At 37.3% G+C, this 19,690-nt stretch overlaps 1 protein-coding gene across 4 annotated transcripts in view; it reads right to left on the bottom strand.

Annotated features, from left to right (window-relative positions):
- The window catches only part of AHCYL2 (adenosylhomocysteinase like 2), a 165,264-nt gene that overhangs the window by 104,654 nt on the left and 40,920 nt on the right, over positions 1-19,690 (bottom strand). The window contains exon 2 of one of the 4 annotated variants that reach the window (XM_073809924.1): positions 17,437-17,583. The exons of the other annotated variants lie outside the window; for them this stretch is intronic. Coding sequence (XP_073666025.1) covers positions 17,437-17,464 — 28 coding nt within the window. The 5' untranslated portion in view covers positions 17,465-17,583. The remainder of the gene's footprint in view (positions 1-17,436; positions 17,584-19,690) is intronic. 4 annotated transcript variants of the gene reach the window in all.

The raw sequence follows: 19,690 nt of genomic DNA, 5'->3' as shown, positions 1-19,690 counted from the left end.
TCTTATAAGCCCTTACCCTGCTTTTCTTCAATTATCCCCCAAGCAACCTTTTGTAAGAACTCTCCGAATCTCCCCTAGGAGTTTTAGGGAAAGCCACATAAAGGTATAGTATTTTGTCACTGCAACCCTACCTAGCTGTTATATTTCCATGTTTCAGGAAAACAAAACAAACCAAAAAAGCGTATCCTCATGAAATGTCAGCTAAATTATGACCAGTAGATGGAGACAGTTTCTCACCAAACTAGAGAAGCAAATTTTTTTTTTTTTTTTGAGAAGCAAATTTTGATTTCAAGTTGTAGTGGAAATTTAAACTATCTTTAGATCCTTACCTTGAAATATTTAGTTAACTAGATGGGACAAAGTGATTTTTTCCTAGTTCAGCACTAAAACCAGACTAACTCATATTTCTTAAATCAGATTTCATTAAGGGATCAGAAATAGAAAGGCTGGTTGTTGAACACTCCATTCCCTATAGAATATGAACATACTTTATCGACCAGAATCCAAAATCTTTTTCTCTAGCTAATAAAAAAGGAATATTTTCCGATCATTTACTCTCAGCGAGGTTAGCATCTTCCCTCTCAAATCAAACCTCAGGCCCTCTTTTGTACTACTCTCAAGCTGCTTCTTTACATAAATTGGGAATAACTTGCTATTCAGCAGGTAGTAATTTGATAAACAGCTCCAAATCAGCTTATCAAATACTATTTACCTTCACTAACAAAAAATACCCTTCTCAAAGATTTTTCTCATTTTATAGACAAGAAAAAAAAGTTTATTTTATATACTGCAAATTGTGTATACACACCTGTGTAAAACCACAGGAACAGAATTGTGGTTCTAATTATTGGGTCACTAGTCCAGAGTTACAAGGCAATTTTTCTAGCAGTAGACAGGAGTAAGGAAGCTGGTTCTATTAGGCATCAAGCAAAAGCATTGTAATCTCAGGCACTCAGTACCTAGTATCAGCTCTAAACCACCTAGTATCAGAAGGTTCTAAAATTTTCATTTTACCTTTCAGGTTATGTGGAATATAGGTATAAGCACCTTAACCTTTCCATTTTAATAAACCCCAGGCATTTACTCTCTATCAATTTCATGGATCACCCTAGGAAGCCAAAATATTTAAATCTAATAAAAGTCAACATGGCACCAGAAAATTTTATCTTTCTTCCCTGGATGTTTCTGATCTTTTGATCAAGTACCTAAACTGGAAGGAAGGTCTGTGGTTGATGGTATATTAAGGGGTCCAACGGTTCTTCACTGGCTCCTTTATGTAGCCTCTCCTCTACTCCTCCTATTAGTTCCTTGATTACCTTCAACCAAATATCTGTTTTGAGAAACCTTAAGATTCCCCCAAAATAAGAATCTTGTACTAACCACATTTCCAAGTCTCCAGTCAGTTTCTTTAAGTAACTGGAGGTAAAGGTGGGAGCAACAGAGCCAAGAGGCTGGCATAAGGTACTAAGATTCCAGGGTCTAAAATTACCTATATATTTATCCAATATATATAGCAAATAAAGACAACAGTTCAAATGCAGAGAACCTTTAGAAAAACTGACTAATCTATTTTCATCCTGACTTTGGCCAAATTACCTAAATCAATGCCTTTAACTTCATGTATGTTCATATAAACCCCCAGCAATACCAGCAACTGCTGGGAGAATAAAGGATTGAACAACCTTCCAGGGATGCCTGTCGTTTCTCTGGCCATTCACTGCCTTCACCTTAAGACAATAAATAAGCATAATTCTGTAATTGTTTTTACTAAACATTCATACATTTACTTACTGTGTGCCTACTATTTGTTGATTGTTGTGTTTTAATTTTCTTCTCTATATAATGGAAAAGTTCATGAGTCAGCTCACTAACAAAGGTCTGGAGAAATACCAAATAATGCCTAGATGGGGACTCAATTCTATAGTCCATACAATTGGTCCCCCTACTGCCTATTTTTCTGCTTTCAGAATCTAGGCTTCTTTTCAATATGCTATTGAGGACCATTCCCTGAGCTTAAACTAGTTGCAGTTTACTGTTCTCAACCTAGGGACATAGACCAACTCATATGTAACATTTTTAAAGCTGCTGCTCTGTGGTGGACATCCCTCATAAAACCTTTATCACAATAAATTTAGTTAAATCCTTTAAAACCAGATTGTTCTAGCTTCACAGAAAAAGTCTGGCTGCTCAGCTTCAATTCCCTAGAGAGAAGGGAGAGGCTCTACTCTATTATGAAACCAGCTTGCCTAATAAAATTCCCTTTCAGAGAAAGAGGTCAAGGAGAATAACTGCTGTGCTATTTTTCAATTCTTCCTTCCAAGAAATTACTGTGATTGACAGATGCTATTTCTTTGAGTTCCAGTGGCCTACTGCCAAGATCAACTAATTGTTCCTTAGTTAAAAGAATGATACCAATCCACCAAGCTACACAACTCTCCATAACCATAATACATAATACTTTACATTTGTAAAAGTTTTATAATTTTCAAAGCTTACACATACATACTCTCTCTCTCTCTCTCTCTCTCTCTCTCTCTCTCTCTCTCATTCTCTCTCAACACCCCACTGGGGATGTAGAACAGGTATTAGCCTCATTTTAAACACTGGGAAAATGTAACAAAGGCAATATATCACTTGTCCAGTGTTAGGTGCTGGATCTAAATGTTGGATCTAATATGTTGTTTTCCTATAGTCCTGCAATTCCTACACATTACATATCTCTGCTATCTCTTTAGTATGTCTACTAATCTTATTATCTGCCCCAACTTATTGAAGCATTTACTAACAGAAGACAGCATGTTCAGTCATGTTAGTGTAGTACAGATTCGTGTGGTGTAGTATAAAAAGTGGTCTTTGGAGACTGAGATGGGTTCAGAGTATTGCCACTTAAGATATATGACTTAGGGTAAATTGATAACTAGCCTTAATTTCTTTATCTGTAAAATTGGCATACCATCTACCTCACAAAACTCTAAGTGAAATTAAATGAGTTAACACATGTTAAGCACCTGATACATAAAAGGAACTCAAATGTTAATTCCCTTCACTGGAACAGTCCTAAACAGATCACCAGCCCTTGAGAGAGTCTAACTTATCTGATTTCAGCAACCTCTAAAAATTAAGGGATGAGGATTAGGGAGATTGGAACATTAACACTTTCTTGGCACTTCCCTCAGACATGGGGTTTTTTGGCTGTCAGTCTAATGAGCAGCTTTTAGAGATGCAGTTAAACCAATTAAGAAAAAAATAGAAAAAGGCAAATGTGTCCAAATAAACAACATTTATCATGGGTACACAAAGTAATTGTTCTACCAAGTAAACATATATTTGGATGGCAGCTAGAAAACACCATTCAGCCTCCCAATAAAGAGCTGAATTAATGTTACATTTCCTACAAAATAACTGGTTGATCCATACACAAAGAAATAATATGAACATTAATCTAAATAATCCTTCTCCACTACGACCAAATAAGCCAAATGGGATGAAGCACTTTTCACAACCAATAAATGAATAATCACATTGACTATGAAATAAGTTCCTAAAAGTGAACTGACAGTCTCTCAAATGAATTTCTTAGTTTAGAACAAATCACATCTGAGTCTTATTCTCAATACAACACATAAATTCATAATAAACCATCTCTTCCCCTGAATTTACTATATTTTGATAGTTAAAAATAACTCCAATAAATATTTCAAAGTCTTCAACATGTTAAGCCCCTCACATATAAGAATCCATATTTGTTGTTGCTGTTTTTATTGTTTTTGTTTGAAAAAAGTTGGATGTGTGTTGGGTTCCCTCAGATAAATTTTATTCTGTGGTCATAATCACTTCGTGGTTTCTACTAGAACTTATTCAAGGCCATACTCAGACACTGATATTAGTTGAAGGGGTATAAATATATTTGCAAATAACTTTTATGTGCTGCAAAAATATTTCTTTTCTCTCAGATATAGGAAATCAGTAACATATGACTTATTAAAATAAATTTAGCATTGTTATTCTTGGTTTCCTTTTCTAAAACTTCCTTTTCCTCAACCATTAAAACTGAGCTTCTGGGCTTCCCTGGTGGCGCAGTGGTTGAGAGTCCACCTGCCGATGCAGGGGACCTGGGTTCATGCCCCAGTCCGGGAGGATCCCACATGCCGCAGAGCGGCTGGGCCTGTGAGCCATGGCCACTGAGCCTGCGTGTCCGGAGCCTGTGCTCTGCAACGGGAGAGGCCACAATAGTGAGAGGCCCGCGTACCGCAAAAACAAAAAAACAAAAAAACAAAAAACAACAACTGAGCTTCCCAAACAAAAGTTTCAAAGATAGAAAGAAAAGAACGCTACTAGATGTCTCTGCTGTATCAATTTGAAGAAAGGTGGTTAAGCAATATGCTTCAAAGGTAATGTTTCTCCAACACGTTAGATCAGATGGACTCAATAAAAATACACAGAACATTCCATCCAAAAGCAGCAGAATACACAATCTTTTCTCAAGTACACAAGGTACATTCTACAGGACAGATCACATGCTAAGCCACAAAGCAAGTCTTAGCAAATTTAAGAAGACTGAAATCACATCAAGATCTTTCTGACAACACTATGAGACTAGGAATCAACTGCAAGAAAACAAACTGCAAAAGACACAGATACCTGGAGACTAAACAATATGCTACTAAACAACCAATGGGGGACTTCCCTGGTGGCACAGTGGATAAGAATCTGCCTGCCAATGCAGGGGACATGAGTTCGATCCCTGGTCCGGGAAGATCCCACATGCCATGGAACAACTAAGCCTGTGTGCCACAACTACTGAGCCTGTGCTCTAGAGCCCGCGAGCCACAACTACTGAGCCCGTGTGCCACGACAACTGAAGCCCACGTGTCTACGGCCCATGCTATGCAACAAGAGAAGCCACTGCAATGAGAAGCCTGCACACTGCAACAAAGGGTAGCCCCTGCTCGCCGCAACTAGAGAAAGCCCATGCACAGCAACAAAGACCTGATGCAGCCAAAAGTGAAAAACAAACAAAGAAACAAAAACAACCAATGGGTCACTGGAGAAATCAAAGAAGAAATCAAAAAAACAAAACAAAACTGGAGGCAAATGAAAACAATTGAAAATCTATAAGATACAGAAAAATAAGTTCTAAGAGGGAAGTATATAGCAAGAGAAGCCTACCTTAGGAAACAAGAAAAATCTCAAATAAACAACTTTAACCTTTCACCTAAAACAACTAGAATAAGAAAAATAGGGAGTTCCCTGGTGGCCTAGTGGTTAGGATTCCAGGCTTTCACTGACATGGCCCCGGGTTCAATCCCTAATCAGAGAAACAGATCCTGTAAGTCGCACAGCCAAAAAAAGAAAGAAGGAACAATGAACAAAAACCATAGTTAGTAGAAGGAAAGAAATCAAAAAGCTCAGAGCAGAAATAAATGAAATAGAGGCTAAAAAAAAACCAATAGATAAGACAGGAATAAAGACACAGACCTACAAGAGAATGGACTTGAGGATATGGGGAGGGGGAAGGGTAAGCTGTGACAAAGTGAGAGAGTGGCATGGACATATATACACTACCAAACGTAAAATAGATAGCTAGTGGGAAGCAGCCGCATAGCACAGGGAGATCAGCTAGGTGCTTTGTGACCACCTAGAGGGGTGGGATAGGGAGGGTGGGAGGGAGGGAGACGCAAGAGGGAAGAGATATGGGAACATGTGTATATGTATAACTGATTCACTTTGTTATAAAGCAGAAACTAACACACCATTGTAAAGCAATTATACTCCAATAAAGATGTAAAAAAAAAAAGCCAATAGAAAAGATCAGTGAAACTAAGAGCTGGTTCTTTGAAAAGATAAACAAATTGATAAAACTTTAGTCAGACTCACCGGGAAAAAAAAGAAAGCCCAAATAAATCAGAAATGAAAAAGAAGTTACAACCAACACTACAGAAATACAAAAGGGATTACTATGAACAATTATACACCAATAAAATGGACAACCTAGAGGAAATGGACAAATTTCTAGAAATGTACACTCTCCCAAGACTAAATCAAGGAAGAAACAGAAAACATGAAAAGACTAATTACCACTAATGACACTGAATCAGTAATTTAAAAAAACCTCACAAAAAACAAAAGTCCAGGACCAGACAGTTTCACAGGTAAGTTCTACCAAACATTTAGAGAAGAGTTAACACTATCCTTCTCAAATTATTCCCAAAAACTGTAGAGGAAGGAATGCTTCTGAACTCATTCTACAAGACCAGCATACCCTGATACCAAAACCAGACAAAGATATCACAAAAAAAGAAAATTACAGGCCAATATCACTGATGAGCATAGATGCGAAAATCCTCAACAAAATATTAGCAAAACAAATTCAACAATACTTTAAAAGGATCATACACCATGAAAAAAAAAAGGTAATGTTTCTCAATCTAGAAGTCAAGCTGTAAAGCTGTGGGGACTTCCCTGGTGTTCCAGTGTTTAAGAACCTGCTTTCCAATGCAGGGGACGCACATTCAATCCCTGGTCGGGGAACTAGGATCCCACATGCCTTTGGGAATCTAAGCCCACGTGCTGCAACTACGGAGCACACACGCCACAACTAGAAAGCCTGTGCACCGCAACTACTGAGCCTGCATGCCACAACTAGAGAGAGAAGCCCATGTGCTGCAACAAAGAGCCCACACACCACAACGAAAGATCCTGCATGCCGCAACAAAGATCCCATGTGCCACAACTAAGACCTGATGCAGCCAAAAAATAAAATAAAATAAATAAATATTTTAAGAAGTTGTAAAGCTGTGATCCAGATAACTTATTTGTAATAATACTTAATACTTTTATAAATAAATTAAGTTCAAAGTTTTCTCGATTAATGCCACTTTCCTTCTCATATTACATTCAATTTTATTGAGTGGGAGAGAAAGAAGTGACATACAGCCAGTCAGGAATTTTGCACAACCAGTGGACTCAATTATACATGTTACAGCCTTAGTTGTGACAATTACAGATTATTATAGTGCCTGTGAGTTATTTTCTTTTTCTCATGCATAAATGCATAGTAATGATGGAAGCAAGGAGAGATGAAGAAACTAGGACAACTGCCTCTTCAGGGCTCAAGTAGCATGCTATGAACACATTAGTAACCACACAAAACAAAATCACTTGTCCTAATCAAAGGGAAAGTGATGGCAAACAAATGTTACAAGTACTGTTCCTCCTAAAAATGTTTAAGATTTCCAAATTCTATGAATCTAATTGTTTTATAATAAAATAGAGGATAATAAGAATGTGTTCATACTTATTTGCTTTAATACCATCTATGAAATGATGACCTAGGGAAAAAAATTAAGATTGACTTTTCTAGGAATAAAGTTTCATTAAAAAAAAAAACTGGCTTAGCCATAATTATTTATCATTAAAACATGACAGATTTTGTGACACTAAATGAATAATTTTACCATGAGCACCCTCTCATCCTGCAAAAGTCTGTGGTTAGGTCACTAAAGGTAATTTAACAGCACAGGCTCTGGAGAAAGAGTACATGATTTGAATCCTGGCTCTAACATTCACTAGTTGTGTAACCTTGGGCAAGTTACTTAATCTCTGTGCTTCTATTACTTCATCTATAAAATAGGAGGATGATAATAATCCTACCTACTTAATAAGGTTGTGGTAATAAATTATACATATTCCACATAAAAGCGCTCAGAACAGTGCCTACCATATGGTGGGTACTTAAAGCTAGTTTTGCATTACTGTCCTGAAAATTTTTTTTTAGGGTTTTGTAAAATAAATGGATAAACTCTGGGGAATGTATGCTTGATGATGATGTAAATGTTCTTTGGCATTTATATTAAGGGAGAAAAAAACGGGTTGCGGGTGGGAGAAGATGCTTTTAGATGTTATTTATCTTATAGCAAAGAAGTAAAAACAAAGATTCTGATTTATTCCTTTGAACAAAAATACAATGAAAAGACTCACTGGAAATAATGGGGTAAACAACTTCATGCCTTCTAACAAATAGCAATTAAATAACACTTACTTTTTAAAAACTCCTTTTTCTTTCACATTCATTAGAATATTTTTCACTGTTGTATTATCTTTTCTCAGATCAAGCAGGGAAGCCATACTTGACACTGTTCCTCTGTCATGTCTCTAAGATGAACTCATATTTTAAAATGCTGCTCAGAACATTCATTCATTCATTCATTTAACAAACATTTATTGAAAGCCATGTGCTAGGCACCCGGGACACAAAGATGAATAAGACATGTCCTCATCTTCAAGCTTAGTCTATTAGAAGAACAAACATGTAAAATTACTAGGTAAGGAATAATGTACAATGATAACAGCAATGGATTGAAGCATATTAAAAAATGTTTAAATCTAGGCATTCATAATGATACCAAAAACAAAGGAAAACAAAAAACCCTAAACGGTCACCACTGGCGAATGCTAGTGAACCAATTCATTATTCTGAAAATTGATGAATCGAAAGAAAGAATCAAGCATTCATCCTGATTTTCTTATATGAACTATACCACTGGGTAATCACATAGTAGATAAGGGAGAGTTTCTCTTTATAGAAGTATTCCATCTAATAAATGAAGAATAACAGATTAAAATATCACTATTTTGCAGCTCTTAATGATTTAATGGATCTAAGCAAAGATCATTAATAGCTACTGACATCACAAAAAGAGTGTCAGTACCTCCTGATAGAAGTACTTACCACTCTTGAAGAAGTCTGAGCAAACTTCTAAATTTAAGTACCAATTTAAAGGAAATGCAGAAGGGAAAGGAACATGCTAAAAGGCACCACAGAGATATTATCAGCAAAATTCAGACTCAAGGAAACTCTACAAGACAAATGACTCAGTTTTTACATGAAAAAATTATGAAAGAATAAAAGAGAAAGAAAGAGATGGACAGTCTTAAAAGATAAATCAACCAACTGTACTGTACAAATTTATTTGCATCCCAATTCAAACACACTAGAAAAAATATATATGCATGTATGACACAATTGGGGAAACGCAAACATTCACTGGGTTTTGATGCTATTAAATCATTACTGTTAAATTTTTAAGTGTAAGAATGGAATTATGGTTATTTATTCAAAGCCCTTATCTTTTAGAGATGTATATGGATATGTTTGTAGATGATATTATAAAATGTCTAGAATTTGCATCCAATAATCTAAGGAGGAGGCTGGAGTGAGTAGGGGTAGTACTAAGTGGGTGATGGCGTACATATTTGACATTGTCTACTATAAAAAACATTAAAAAGAAACAGTAAAGATCAAAATAACACAAGAAAGAGAGAGGCTGACTGTATGTAAAGCACTTAGGCTGTACATCACAATACTACTTATAATTATCATAACTCTTAAGGATTGGATTAGATGACCTCTCAGGTACTTTTCAATTCTGAAAAGTCTAAAATGTTATGACTAGATTATTTTTAAAGGTCATTTTTTTTTTTCTTTTTTGCGGCAAGTGGACCTCTCACTGTTGTGGCCTCTCCCGTTGCGGAGCACAGGCTCCGGACGCGCAGGCAGACTCTCAACCACTGCGCCACCAGGGAAGCCCCTTTTAAGGTCATTTTTATCTCTCAAATTCTTTGGTTCTTCCCCAGGGATACGGCTCAATTTTCTTCTCCCACTGGTTAACAATATCACACAAAAACACTGAACAACAATACTTTTAAAAAGCACATGAACTGTAACTGACTCCCAGTTCAATGCTTGGAGGTTTTGGCTATCCCACCCACCTCAGCTCTGGAGTCTGGCTGTTATACTGCTTAAATGCTAGGTTAAACAGCCAGTACTGGTTAAACACATGGAAAATTTTGCTTTACCCAATGGTGATAACTCCTATGCTTCTTTTATCTTACACATAAACAGTTTGGGAAGAGTGGTCCAGAACCCCATGGAGATAGTGAGGCACTTTCAGGAGGTGCCTGAGATCAAGAGTATTTTTGTGGTAATACTAAGATGATATTTTCCTTTTTTACTCTCATCTTGTAAGTGTACAGCGGCGGGGTTTTCCAGAGGATACATGATGTGTGGAAATACACCAGACCAAATGCAAAAGCAGATATAAAATTCAAGCTGTTTTTTAATGAAGTCAGATATCGAAGAGATTTGCAAAAATATAAAACAATGTCTTTTTTCCCACTAAATGTTTTCTTGTTTTGGAAAATATATTCTTTTTTTTTTCAGCCGTGCCACATGGCACCAGGGATTAACCCCCTGCAGTAGAAGCGTGGAGTCTTAACCACTGGACTGCCAGGGAAGTCTTCTTCATGAAAATGTTATTTATGTTAACATGTAATGGGCTGATTATTTTTCAAATAAAATATATAAATATTTTTTTAATTTCTCAGTTTTAAATAAATAGTAACATGATGTATTTATTATTGTTATATTAAATAAATAAATAAATTTAAATTCTCAGCTTCAATTCCTAATATAGTAAATCGTGATGGATATAACCCTTTTACACAAAAGCTCTTTGGGATCCTCACATTTTAAGAGTACCATATGACCCAGCAATCCCACTACTGGACATATACCCTGAGAAAACCATAATTCAAAAAGAGACATGTACCACAATGTTCATTGCAGCACTATTTACAATAGCCAGGACATGGAAGCACCCTAAGTGCCCATCGACAGATGAATGGATAAAGAAGATGTGGCACATATACACAATGGAATATTACTCAGCCATAAGAAACAAAATTGAGTTATTTGTAGTGAGGGGGATGGACCTAGAGTCTGTCATACAAAATGAAGTAAGTCAGAAAGAGAAAAACAAATACTGTATGCTAACACATATATATGGAATCTAAAAAAAAAAAAAAAGGTTCTGAAGAACCTAGGGTCAGGACAGGAATAAAGACGAAGATGTAGAGAATGGACTTGAGGACACGGGGGCGGGGAAGGGTAAGCTGGGACGAAGTGAGAGAGTAGCACTGACACATACACACTACCAAATGTAAAATAGCTAGCTAGTGGGAAGCAGCCGCATGGCACAGGGAGATCAGCTCCATGCTTTGTGACCACCTAGAGGGGTGGGATAAGGAGGGTGGGAGGGGGATGCAAGAGGGAGGGGATATGGGGATATATGTATACATATAACTGATTCACTTTGTTATACAGCAGAAACTAATACAACATTGTAAAGCAATTATACTCCAATAAAGATGTTTAAAAAAAACAGAGTATAAAGGGCTCCTGAGACTAAAAAGTTTGAGAACTACTGCACTAGAATACATAGAACTCTAATTATGTCTGTCACTACATCACCTTACATTCCATTTTATGCTGCATAGCCTCAGTTCTCTCATTTCCACCCTACAAAGGACACTGCTCTAAAACTAGTTGGTTTGATATACCTAAAATTTAAGATTTATGGGGGGGAGGTGTCCTGGTTTAAAGAGAGAGAGGATTACTGCTCACAATTATAAAAAGATATGAAGAATCCTAAGAATCACTTGGATTCTACAAGGTCAGGAAGAACATTTCCCTTTGGAGGGAGATTAGAACTTAGTCCAAGAACCTAAACTCTTTCTTTTGTAGCCTTTTTTCCTTTTCATTAAGACTTGCCAAAGTTAGAGTCCTCAATCCCAGTTCCCTGACACCATGGGAAGACTTTGGCAAAACAATGCTTACTGCTCAGGGTAGGAAAGCTGGTCATCTCAGGACACAGAGAGCTGTTCATTTCCTTGCCTTGTGGATTCTCCATTAGGAGCTCTATGCGCTGATCTCTGCCCAATTCTTCTAACAAAAGCCTGAAGTTTAATTCAGTTTAACAAAACTGGGTGAGCTCTTGAAGAAATGACTCAAGGAAACCACAGATGGGAAAGAAAGAAAAGAATGCAGCCTTAAACATAGCTGATGTTAGCTGTAAATACAAACAGACATACAATACATGCATGAGGAAGGCTATATACATAAATATATCAGGGAGGACACAGATAGGAGAGAAAGAAAAGACGGTAGCCCTAAACAGCTGATGCTGGCTATAAATACATACTTACAAACATACGTATAAATGCAAATACCTAGAGTTGGCTGTCCCATCCTCTCAGTAACCCTTGAGCAGTACTGGACTCCTCGAAATCATGTCTTCTAATCTTTTATACTCCAAGGCATTTTAACTGGATTTCACCTTTATAAAAATATTGTGGAAGAAATCTGAAATTTGTCCACTTTCCTTGAGCTATAACTCTCTGAATTGATATAATAAAAACTGCACTACTCCAATTTGAAGAAGAAAAAAAAAAAAAAACACTCCAGAAACTAATGATTTGAATTTTCTTTTCTTTTTTCTTTTTTTTTCGGTCGTGCTGCACAGCTTATGGGATCTTAGTTCCCCAACCAGGGAACGAACCCAGGCCCTCGTCAGTGAAAGCATGGAGTCCTAACCATTGGATCACCAGGGAACTCCCTGAAATTTCTATTTCATGATATACTTTCCTGCTATGAAAAAAATTTTTTTCATTCCCACTCCTTTTCAATTAATTAACCATTGCATATTGAAGACAGAGGGGGGGAAAAAAAAAAGCAAGAGTTAAAGTGATAACCTAGAATCCTATCCTCATCCTCAGAGAAGTGAGAATCACACTGCTACAGAACAAGTCTCCATACAAATATTCCAAGCTTTTTCTATCCCAACTAGAGGTTGAATTTTCCTATTCCTCACTTTTGTCAGATGACCCTACTTCCTCTCTGAGAAGACTGGTAAGCTCTCTCATCTTAACTTCAGATTCACTCTCTACTCAAAATCAACCCCAACCCCTTATTTTTCTTTCCTTTATTACGTCCACATACAGAATTCATGTCCTTATCAATTTCCTTAAAACTATTCAACTAGAACACAGTCTTCCTACCGCAGGAAATCTTGAAAATAAATTATTTATAATAAAATAGTATTCAAATTAAATAATTCATTAACTAGGCTAGAGGACAGTGCTTCTTTTTTCTTTTTTTTAATGACTCCATGTGGAAAGGTGGTTTTAATATTTGGATCTCTGTTTTGTTTTTTAAAGCCTCAGGATGTCTCTTTGTTCTATTTGTGGGAGGTTTCTTCCCTGAGGTCACAAGATCAAATTAGACCAGATTAGTAGACTGGTTTTAAAGTAAAAAATGACCACCTGATGCTATTTGGAAGCTAATATGAAACAAGATAGTGATATGAATTCAGGTCTCAGGGCCTGTAGTACAAGAAGTATTGCTCTATTCATAAAATCACAGAACATAATAAATATTTTTGTTTTAAAGATAACCAGTGAATGCTACTAGAATCAAAGCAAAAGGAATTAACTAAAAAACGCCTGAAATATAAAACTTTAGTCTCCCAAAATGTTTGAGAAGAAGGTGAAGTTTAACCCAAGTCTGGAAAATTCTAATCGATACCTTACCTTTGACAAATATACCTGCTTGGTTTATGTATTTATCACAGAACATTTTAAGTACACTAAAAAGTATAGAAAATAGGGGACTTCTATTTCCAGCCAATATGGGGTAACATGTAAAGGATTTACGTACCTGCCTCAAAAAACAAAAGAACAGACAAAATATATGAAACAACGGTTTTGAAGACACTGCTCATCAGACTATGAATGAAGGACAGTGATGCCCAAGAGACAGGAAACAAGCGAGGTGAGTTCTATGAATACCTCAACTTACTGCCTTGAGACTGTTTTCAGGGCATAGGTCAGGGAGCAGGAACCCAGATAGAGCCCAGCAGACTTAGTTGAGGAGATGGAGCTGAGACTTGGCAGGACAGAGTGCTAGAGAAGAGAGGGCTGTACAGAGAGAACACTCTGGAGACAGGTGTTCAGTATACCCTCAAGAATTCAACAGAGGGGCTTCCCTTGTAGCGCAGTGGTTGAGAGTCCGCCTGCCCATGCAGGGGACACGGGTTCGTGCCCCGGTCCGGGAACATTCCACATGCCGCGGAGCGGCTAGGCCCGTGAGCCATGGCCGCTGAGCCTGTGCGTCCGGAGCCTGTGCTCCACAACGGGAGAGGCCACAACAGTGAGAGGCCTGCGTACCGCAAAAAAAAAAAAAAAAAAAGAATTCAGCAGAGTACGGATCAGTGAATGCATGTAAGGAACCATTCAAAGGAGTTAGAGGGAACACTAACTGGCACTCAAACAGAATAGGAATAATGCCTGTTCCTACGAACCAGAATGGAAAACCCCATAATTTACAGAGCACTGGGTAGAGTATTCAGAAGGGTCTTGGAGAAATAATTACCCTAGATGGAAAACTGCTCTGGCTCCACCTAACAAATCTTAAACGCAAGACCAGGAAGGGTCAAACTGTATCAATAACTTAACTGTGATACAAAACAAAGAAAAAGAAAAAGACTCAGTATCCAACAAGGTAAAACTCTGGAAAAATGTCTGGAATCTAAGCAAGTTTACCAGACATGTAAAGAATCAGGAAGATATGACCCATAAAAGAAGAAAAATCAGTCAGCTGAAACCAACACAGAATTGACACAAATGTTAGAATTAGCAGACAAGGGGATTAAAATAGCTATTATACGTGTATTCTATATTCAAAAAACTACGTAGAAATATGTAGAATATTTCTTTAAGGAGAAAGACTATACCAGATGAAAATCTCAATCTGCACAAAGGAATGAAGGGTACCAGAAAGAATAACTACATGAGTACTTATATAAGGTTTTTTCTTATTATTTAAACTCTTTCTGAGATAGCTTACTGTTGATATGAAATGGCATGGGGTTCATAATAAAAGGAGAAAATGTATGACAAAAATAGCACAAAGGCTGAAAGGAAAGAAAGGGGAGTATTTCTTCTATTGTCTAAGAACTATTGTAAACTTTTTTTTTAGTTTATTGTAAACTTTTTATACTGTAGGTGAGGTGGTATAACATCATTTAAAGGCAAACTGTGATAAGTTGAAGATGTATACTACAAGCCAGATTTAAAGCAGCCATTAAAACAAAACAAAACAAAAAGTAGCCAACAAAGGAATAAAAGAGAATGATAAAAAATAATTAATTAATCCAAGATAAGACAGAAAGAAAAAATTGGAACTAGAACAGATGGGACAAACAGAAAACAAATAGCAAGATGGTAGGTTTAAATCTAACCATATCAAAAATCACTTTAAATATAAATGGGTCAAAAAAGTCAACTGAAAAACAGATTGTCAAATGAATTAACAAAGCAAATCTCAACTATATGCTATATACACTTATTAGAATGGCTAAAAATAAAGACTTGTGATACCAAATGTTGACAAGGATGTGGAGGAATTCAAAATCTCCTATACTGCTAGTAAGATTGAAGAATGGCAAAACCACTTTGCAAAACAGTTTGGCAGTTTCTTAAACATACACTTATATGATCCAACTATTACACTCCTAGATATTTAACAAAGAGGAATGAAAGCACAGGTCTACAAACACTTCTACAGAAATGTTCATAGAAGCATTATTTATAATAGCCCCAAGCTGGAAATAACCTAAATGTCTGTCAATAGGTGAAAAACAAAGTGTGGTCTAGCCATAAAATGGAATACTACTAAGCAATGAAAAGGAATGAGCCTTTGACCACTAACAATATGAATGAATCTCAACATAATGATGCTTAGTAAATGAAGCATAATGTCCCCCACCCTCAAAAAAGAGCATATACTGAATGATTGCATTTATATAAACTTCTAGAAAATGCAAACTCATCTATTGTAACATAAAACAGATCAGTGCCAGTGACTGAGGTTAGGTGGTGGGAAGGGGCAGAAGACTTTAGGGGTGATGGATATATTCTTTATCTTAATTGTGATGACAGTTTCATGGTTGATTACCTACGTCAAAATTTTTCAAATTGTACACTTTAAGTATATGCAGTTTATTGTATGTCAATTATACTCTTATCAAACTTAAAAAAATTCCATCTGTGCCTCTTTTCTATTGGGCAGATTTTTATTTATAATTTAATATGTTTAATGATTATAGGTTTATTCAGGTTTTTATTCCTTCCTGAGTCAGTTTTGGTAAGTTAGTTTTATTTCTAATTTCTATTATTATTTCTTCTTTGACCTATGAGTTACTTAGAGCATGCTTTTAAATTTCCAAATAAAATTATTTTGATCATCGTTTGGTTTAATTTCAATCTTAACTGAAATGAATAACATAGTCTGCATAACACCATTCAGTGGTTTTGTTGAAACTTGCTTTATGAATTCAGTATGCATTCAATTTTTAAAAAACTACTTAAAAAGAAAGTATATTCTCATGTATTACGTGCGGGGCTCTGTACAGGCCCACCAAATCAAACTTGTTAGTTGTTTGTTCAATTCCTCTCAAATTTTTTGTTTGTTTGACCATCAATTATTGAAAAAGATATTAAAATTTCCTGCTTTGTAGATTTATCTTTTTCTTATAATTGTATCTATATATTTTCTTCCTGTATTCTCTCTATATATTTTGTAGTCTATCTGTATTCTGTCTATATATACTTTGAGGCCATAGTATCAAATGCATACTGATTTGGAATTATTATAGCTTCCTGGTTAATTATTCCATTTATATATTTTGTCATGATTTTTAACTATAATAATAATTTTTACCTTTAAGTTAATTTTGCCTACTATTACCCTGCTATACCAGCTTTCTTTTAGAATATGTTTTTCCATACCTTTACTTTCAATCTCTCTGATTCCTTATGTTTTATTAGGTATGCCTTTTATAAACTGCATAGAGCTAGATTATTTTCTATTCAATCTGACAATGTTCCAATTATCTATTACTGCATTAAAAAAAAACTACCCCCAAACAGTGATAAACAATGATCATTTATTATTCTCATGATTCTGTGGGCCAGAAATTCTAGTAGGGCACAGCTGAGACAGCGTGTCTCTGATCCGCAACGTCTGGGACCTCAGATGGGATGGATGACTTGAATGGATGAAGATGGTTGGGATGTCTTAAGAGGAGCTATTTGTCTGGGACCTCAGTTCTTCTCTCCAGGTGATGTTAGCTAGGGACGGACTGTCCAACATGGTTCCTTCACACTCACATAGCTGACAGTTAGTTGATACTGGCTGTTTGCTGGTAGTTCACTGGGGCTATCAACCAGGGCCTACATGTGTCCTCTCCACTTGGCTTGGGCTTCTCACAGCATGATGGCTGGGTTCTGAGAGCAAGTATTCCAAGAGGCATACATAGGCAGAAGCTTCAGGACTTCTTATGACCTAGCCTCAGAAGTCCCATTCAATTGGCCAAGCAAGCCACTAAAGACAGCCCAGATTCAAGGGGAGGAGAGAAATAGACTCCACCTCTGAATGGCAAGAAGGGAAGAAATCGACAATGGCCACTTTGGAGACAAAGCTACCATAAACCACCCTCTGGCCCCAAAAAGTCCCTCCCACATGCAAAATACACTCACCCTCTCCTAAGACCTCCAAAAGTCTCATCTGATTATGGCATCAGCTTGATGTCCAGAATCTTGATATCTAATTCAGGTCCAGGTGTGATTGAGGTTCCTCAGATGCAGTTCCTCAGGTACAGCTACTGGAGTATAATTCCTCTTGATCTGAATAAAGAGACAAATTATCTGCTCCCACACACTCAACATACAAATGTACAATAGTGAGACTGACTCAGGATAACCACAATAGACACTCTCATTCAAAATATGAAAAAAAGGGGGAAGCAACAGGAGACACATAGCAGGTTTTTTCCACAGCAATTCTGTAATTTAATCAGACAAATATCACCAGTGTCTTGGTTACAGCTCAGCCCTACTCCCTGAGAGTGATTCTTCAAAACTCTTGGCTCCACCCTGAGTTATCCTTCCTTTTACATAAAAGTTGGTTAATAGTTGCAGAGGAGTAGCCTTCTCAGCCTGTTTCCTGCTTGTATATGGTTGGGAAGTCCAAAGGCCTATTTTTACTTTTAATTGTCTCTGTTCCTTTTGCTCCATGCTGAAGCTGCTGCAATTAGTACACACAATTTATTAAAAATCTTGCAGATTTCCTATGAATCTTATAGGAAGTTCACTCCAGTAGACAGAGCCATACCCACTTCCTCTCTTTCAATTCCTGTGTAAGCTACTGTAAGAAAACACCCTTAAAATCCTTAGAAGCCCTATTGTTTAACTAAGAGGGTCTAGGAGGTATTCCCTTAAGATCTTTAGACATCTTTTTATCTAGCTGAAAGGTTCTATGAGGCACTGCCTTAAATCTTTCCAAAGTCTTGGGCTTCCCTGGTGGCGCAGTGGTTGGGAGTCCGCCTGCTGATGCAGGGGACACAGGTTCGTGCCCCGGTCCGGGAAGATCCCACATGCCGCGGAGTGGCTGGGCCCGTGAGCCATGGCCGCTGAGCCTGCGCGTCCGGAGCCTGTGCTCCGCAACGGGAGAGGCCACGGCAGTGAGAGGCCCGCGTACCAAAAAAAAAAAAAAAAAAAAAAAAAAAAAAATCTTTCCAAAGTCTTAACAAAGGGATTTACAGTTGCATTCTTGAGATCTTTACTTTGAGGTCATGTTTCATTGGCAGCATGTTGAATTTTATCTTTGCTCTGAAGCCATTTCTTTAGAAGTTATTGGCTACCTGGAGCAACTAGGGATGAGAAAAAGTTTTATTTCCTAACATAACAGATCCTGGGTTAGAAATATTTCCCCTCTAAGTTCTGCTTAAAAACTGACTAGTTCATTTCTTAGCTCATTCATCTCTGTATGTTTACCTTATCATAGGCAGATAGAAGTAGCTAAGTAACACTTTTCAGCATTCTGCCTAGAAAACTCTTTAGATAAAGTGAATTCATTAGATACATTTTCCGTCTTCCATGTTGCCACATGTGACAGTGTTAACAAACCTTGTACCACCATCACCACCTAACAAAGGTTCCCTTTTATCCAGCCTCCTGTAATACTTTTCTGTGTTTCAAGCCTTCACTAACAGTCTCCTCAAAGTCCCTCCAGCTTCTACCCACTGCCAAGTCCCAAAGCCAATCCATATTTTCGGTTACAGCAGCACCTCACATCCAGGTACCAAATTCTATTTCAATTATCTATTGCTATAAACAAACTACCCCAAAGCTTACTGGCATAAAACTACAACTATTTTATTATGCTCATAATTCTGGAGGTCAGGAATTCAGACAAGGTACAGTAGGGATGGTTTGTATCTGCTCCACATCTGAGGCCTCAGGTACGGTGGCTCTAATGGCTGATGATGGCTAGATTGGGTCCGTATGCCTGGCGTCTGGGTTTTTCTCCATATGATGTCTGCTGGGACTGGAATGTCCAAGATGATTCCTTCACTCACTCACATGGATGGCAGCTGATGCTGGCTGTTGGCTGGGAGCTCAGCTGGGCCTTTCCATCTGGCTTGGGCTTTTCACACATGACAGCTAGGTCCCCAGATTGAGTGTTCCATGGGAGAACATTCCAGAAAAGAATGTTCAAAAAGGCTAGATGGAAGCTGCAAAACTTCTCATGACCTAGCCTTGGAAGTCCCAGAATGTCACTTCTGGTACATTCTATTGATCATACAAGTCACTAAAGCCAGCCCAGATTCAAGATGAATGGAAGAATAAACTCCACCGGTATGTGGGAGGATGGCACACATGTCAGCCATCTTGTAAACATGATATAACAGTCTTAACTGGTAAGTGTAATTCATTTACTTTAGTATGATTA

The sequence above is a fragment of the Tursiops truncatus genome, chromosome 9 (assembly GCF_011762595.2).
Source record: "Tursiops truncatus isolate mTurTru1 chromosome 9, mTurTru1.mat.Y, whole genome shotgun sequence".
In the NCBI taxonomy this organism is placed as follows: Eukaryota; Metazoa; Chordata; class Mammalia; order Artiodactyla; family Delphinidae; genus Tursiops; species Tursiops truncatus.
This window is presented reverse-complemented; position numbering and strand designations above follow the sequence as displayed.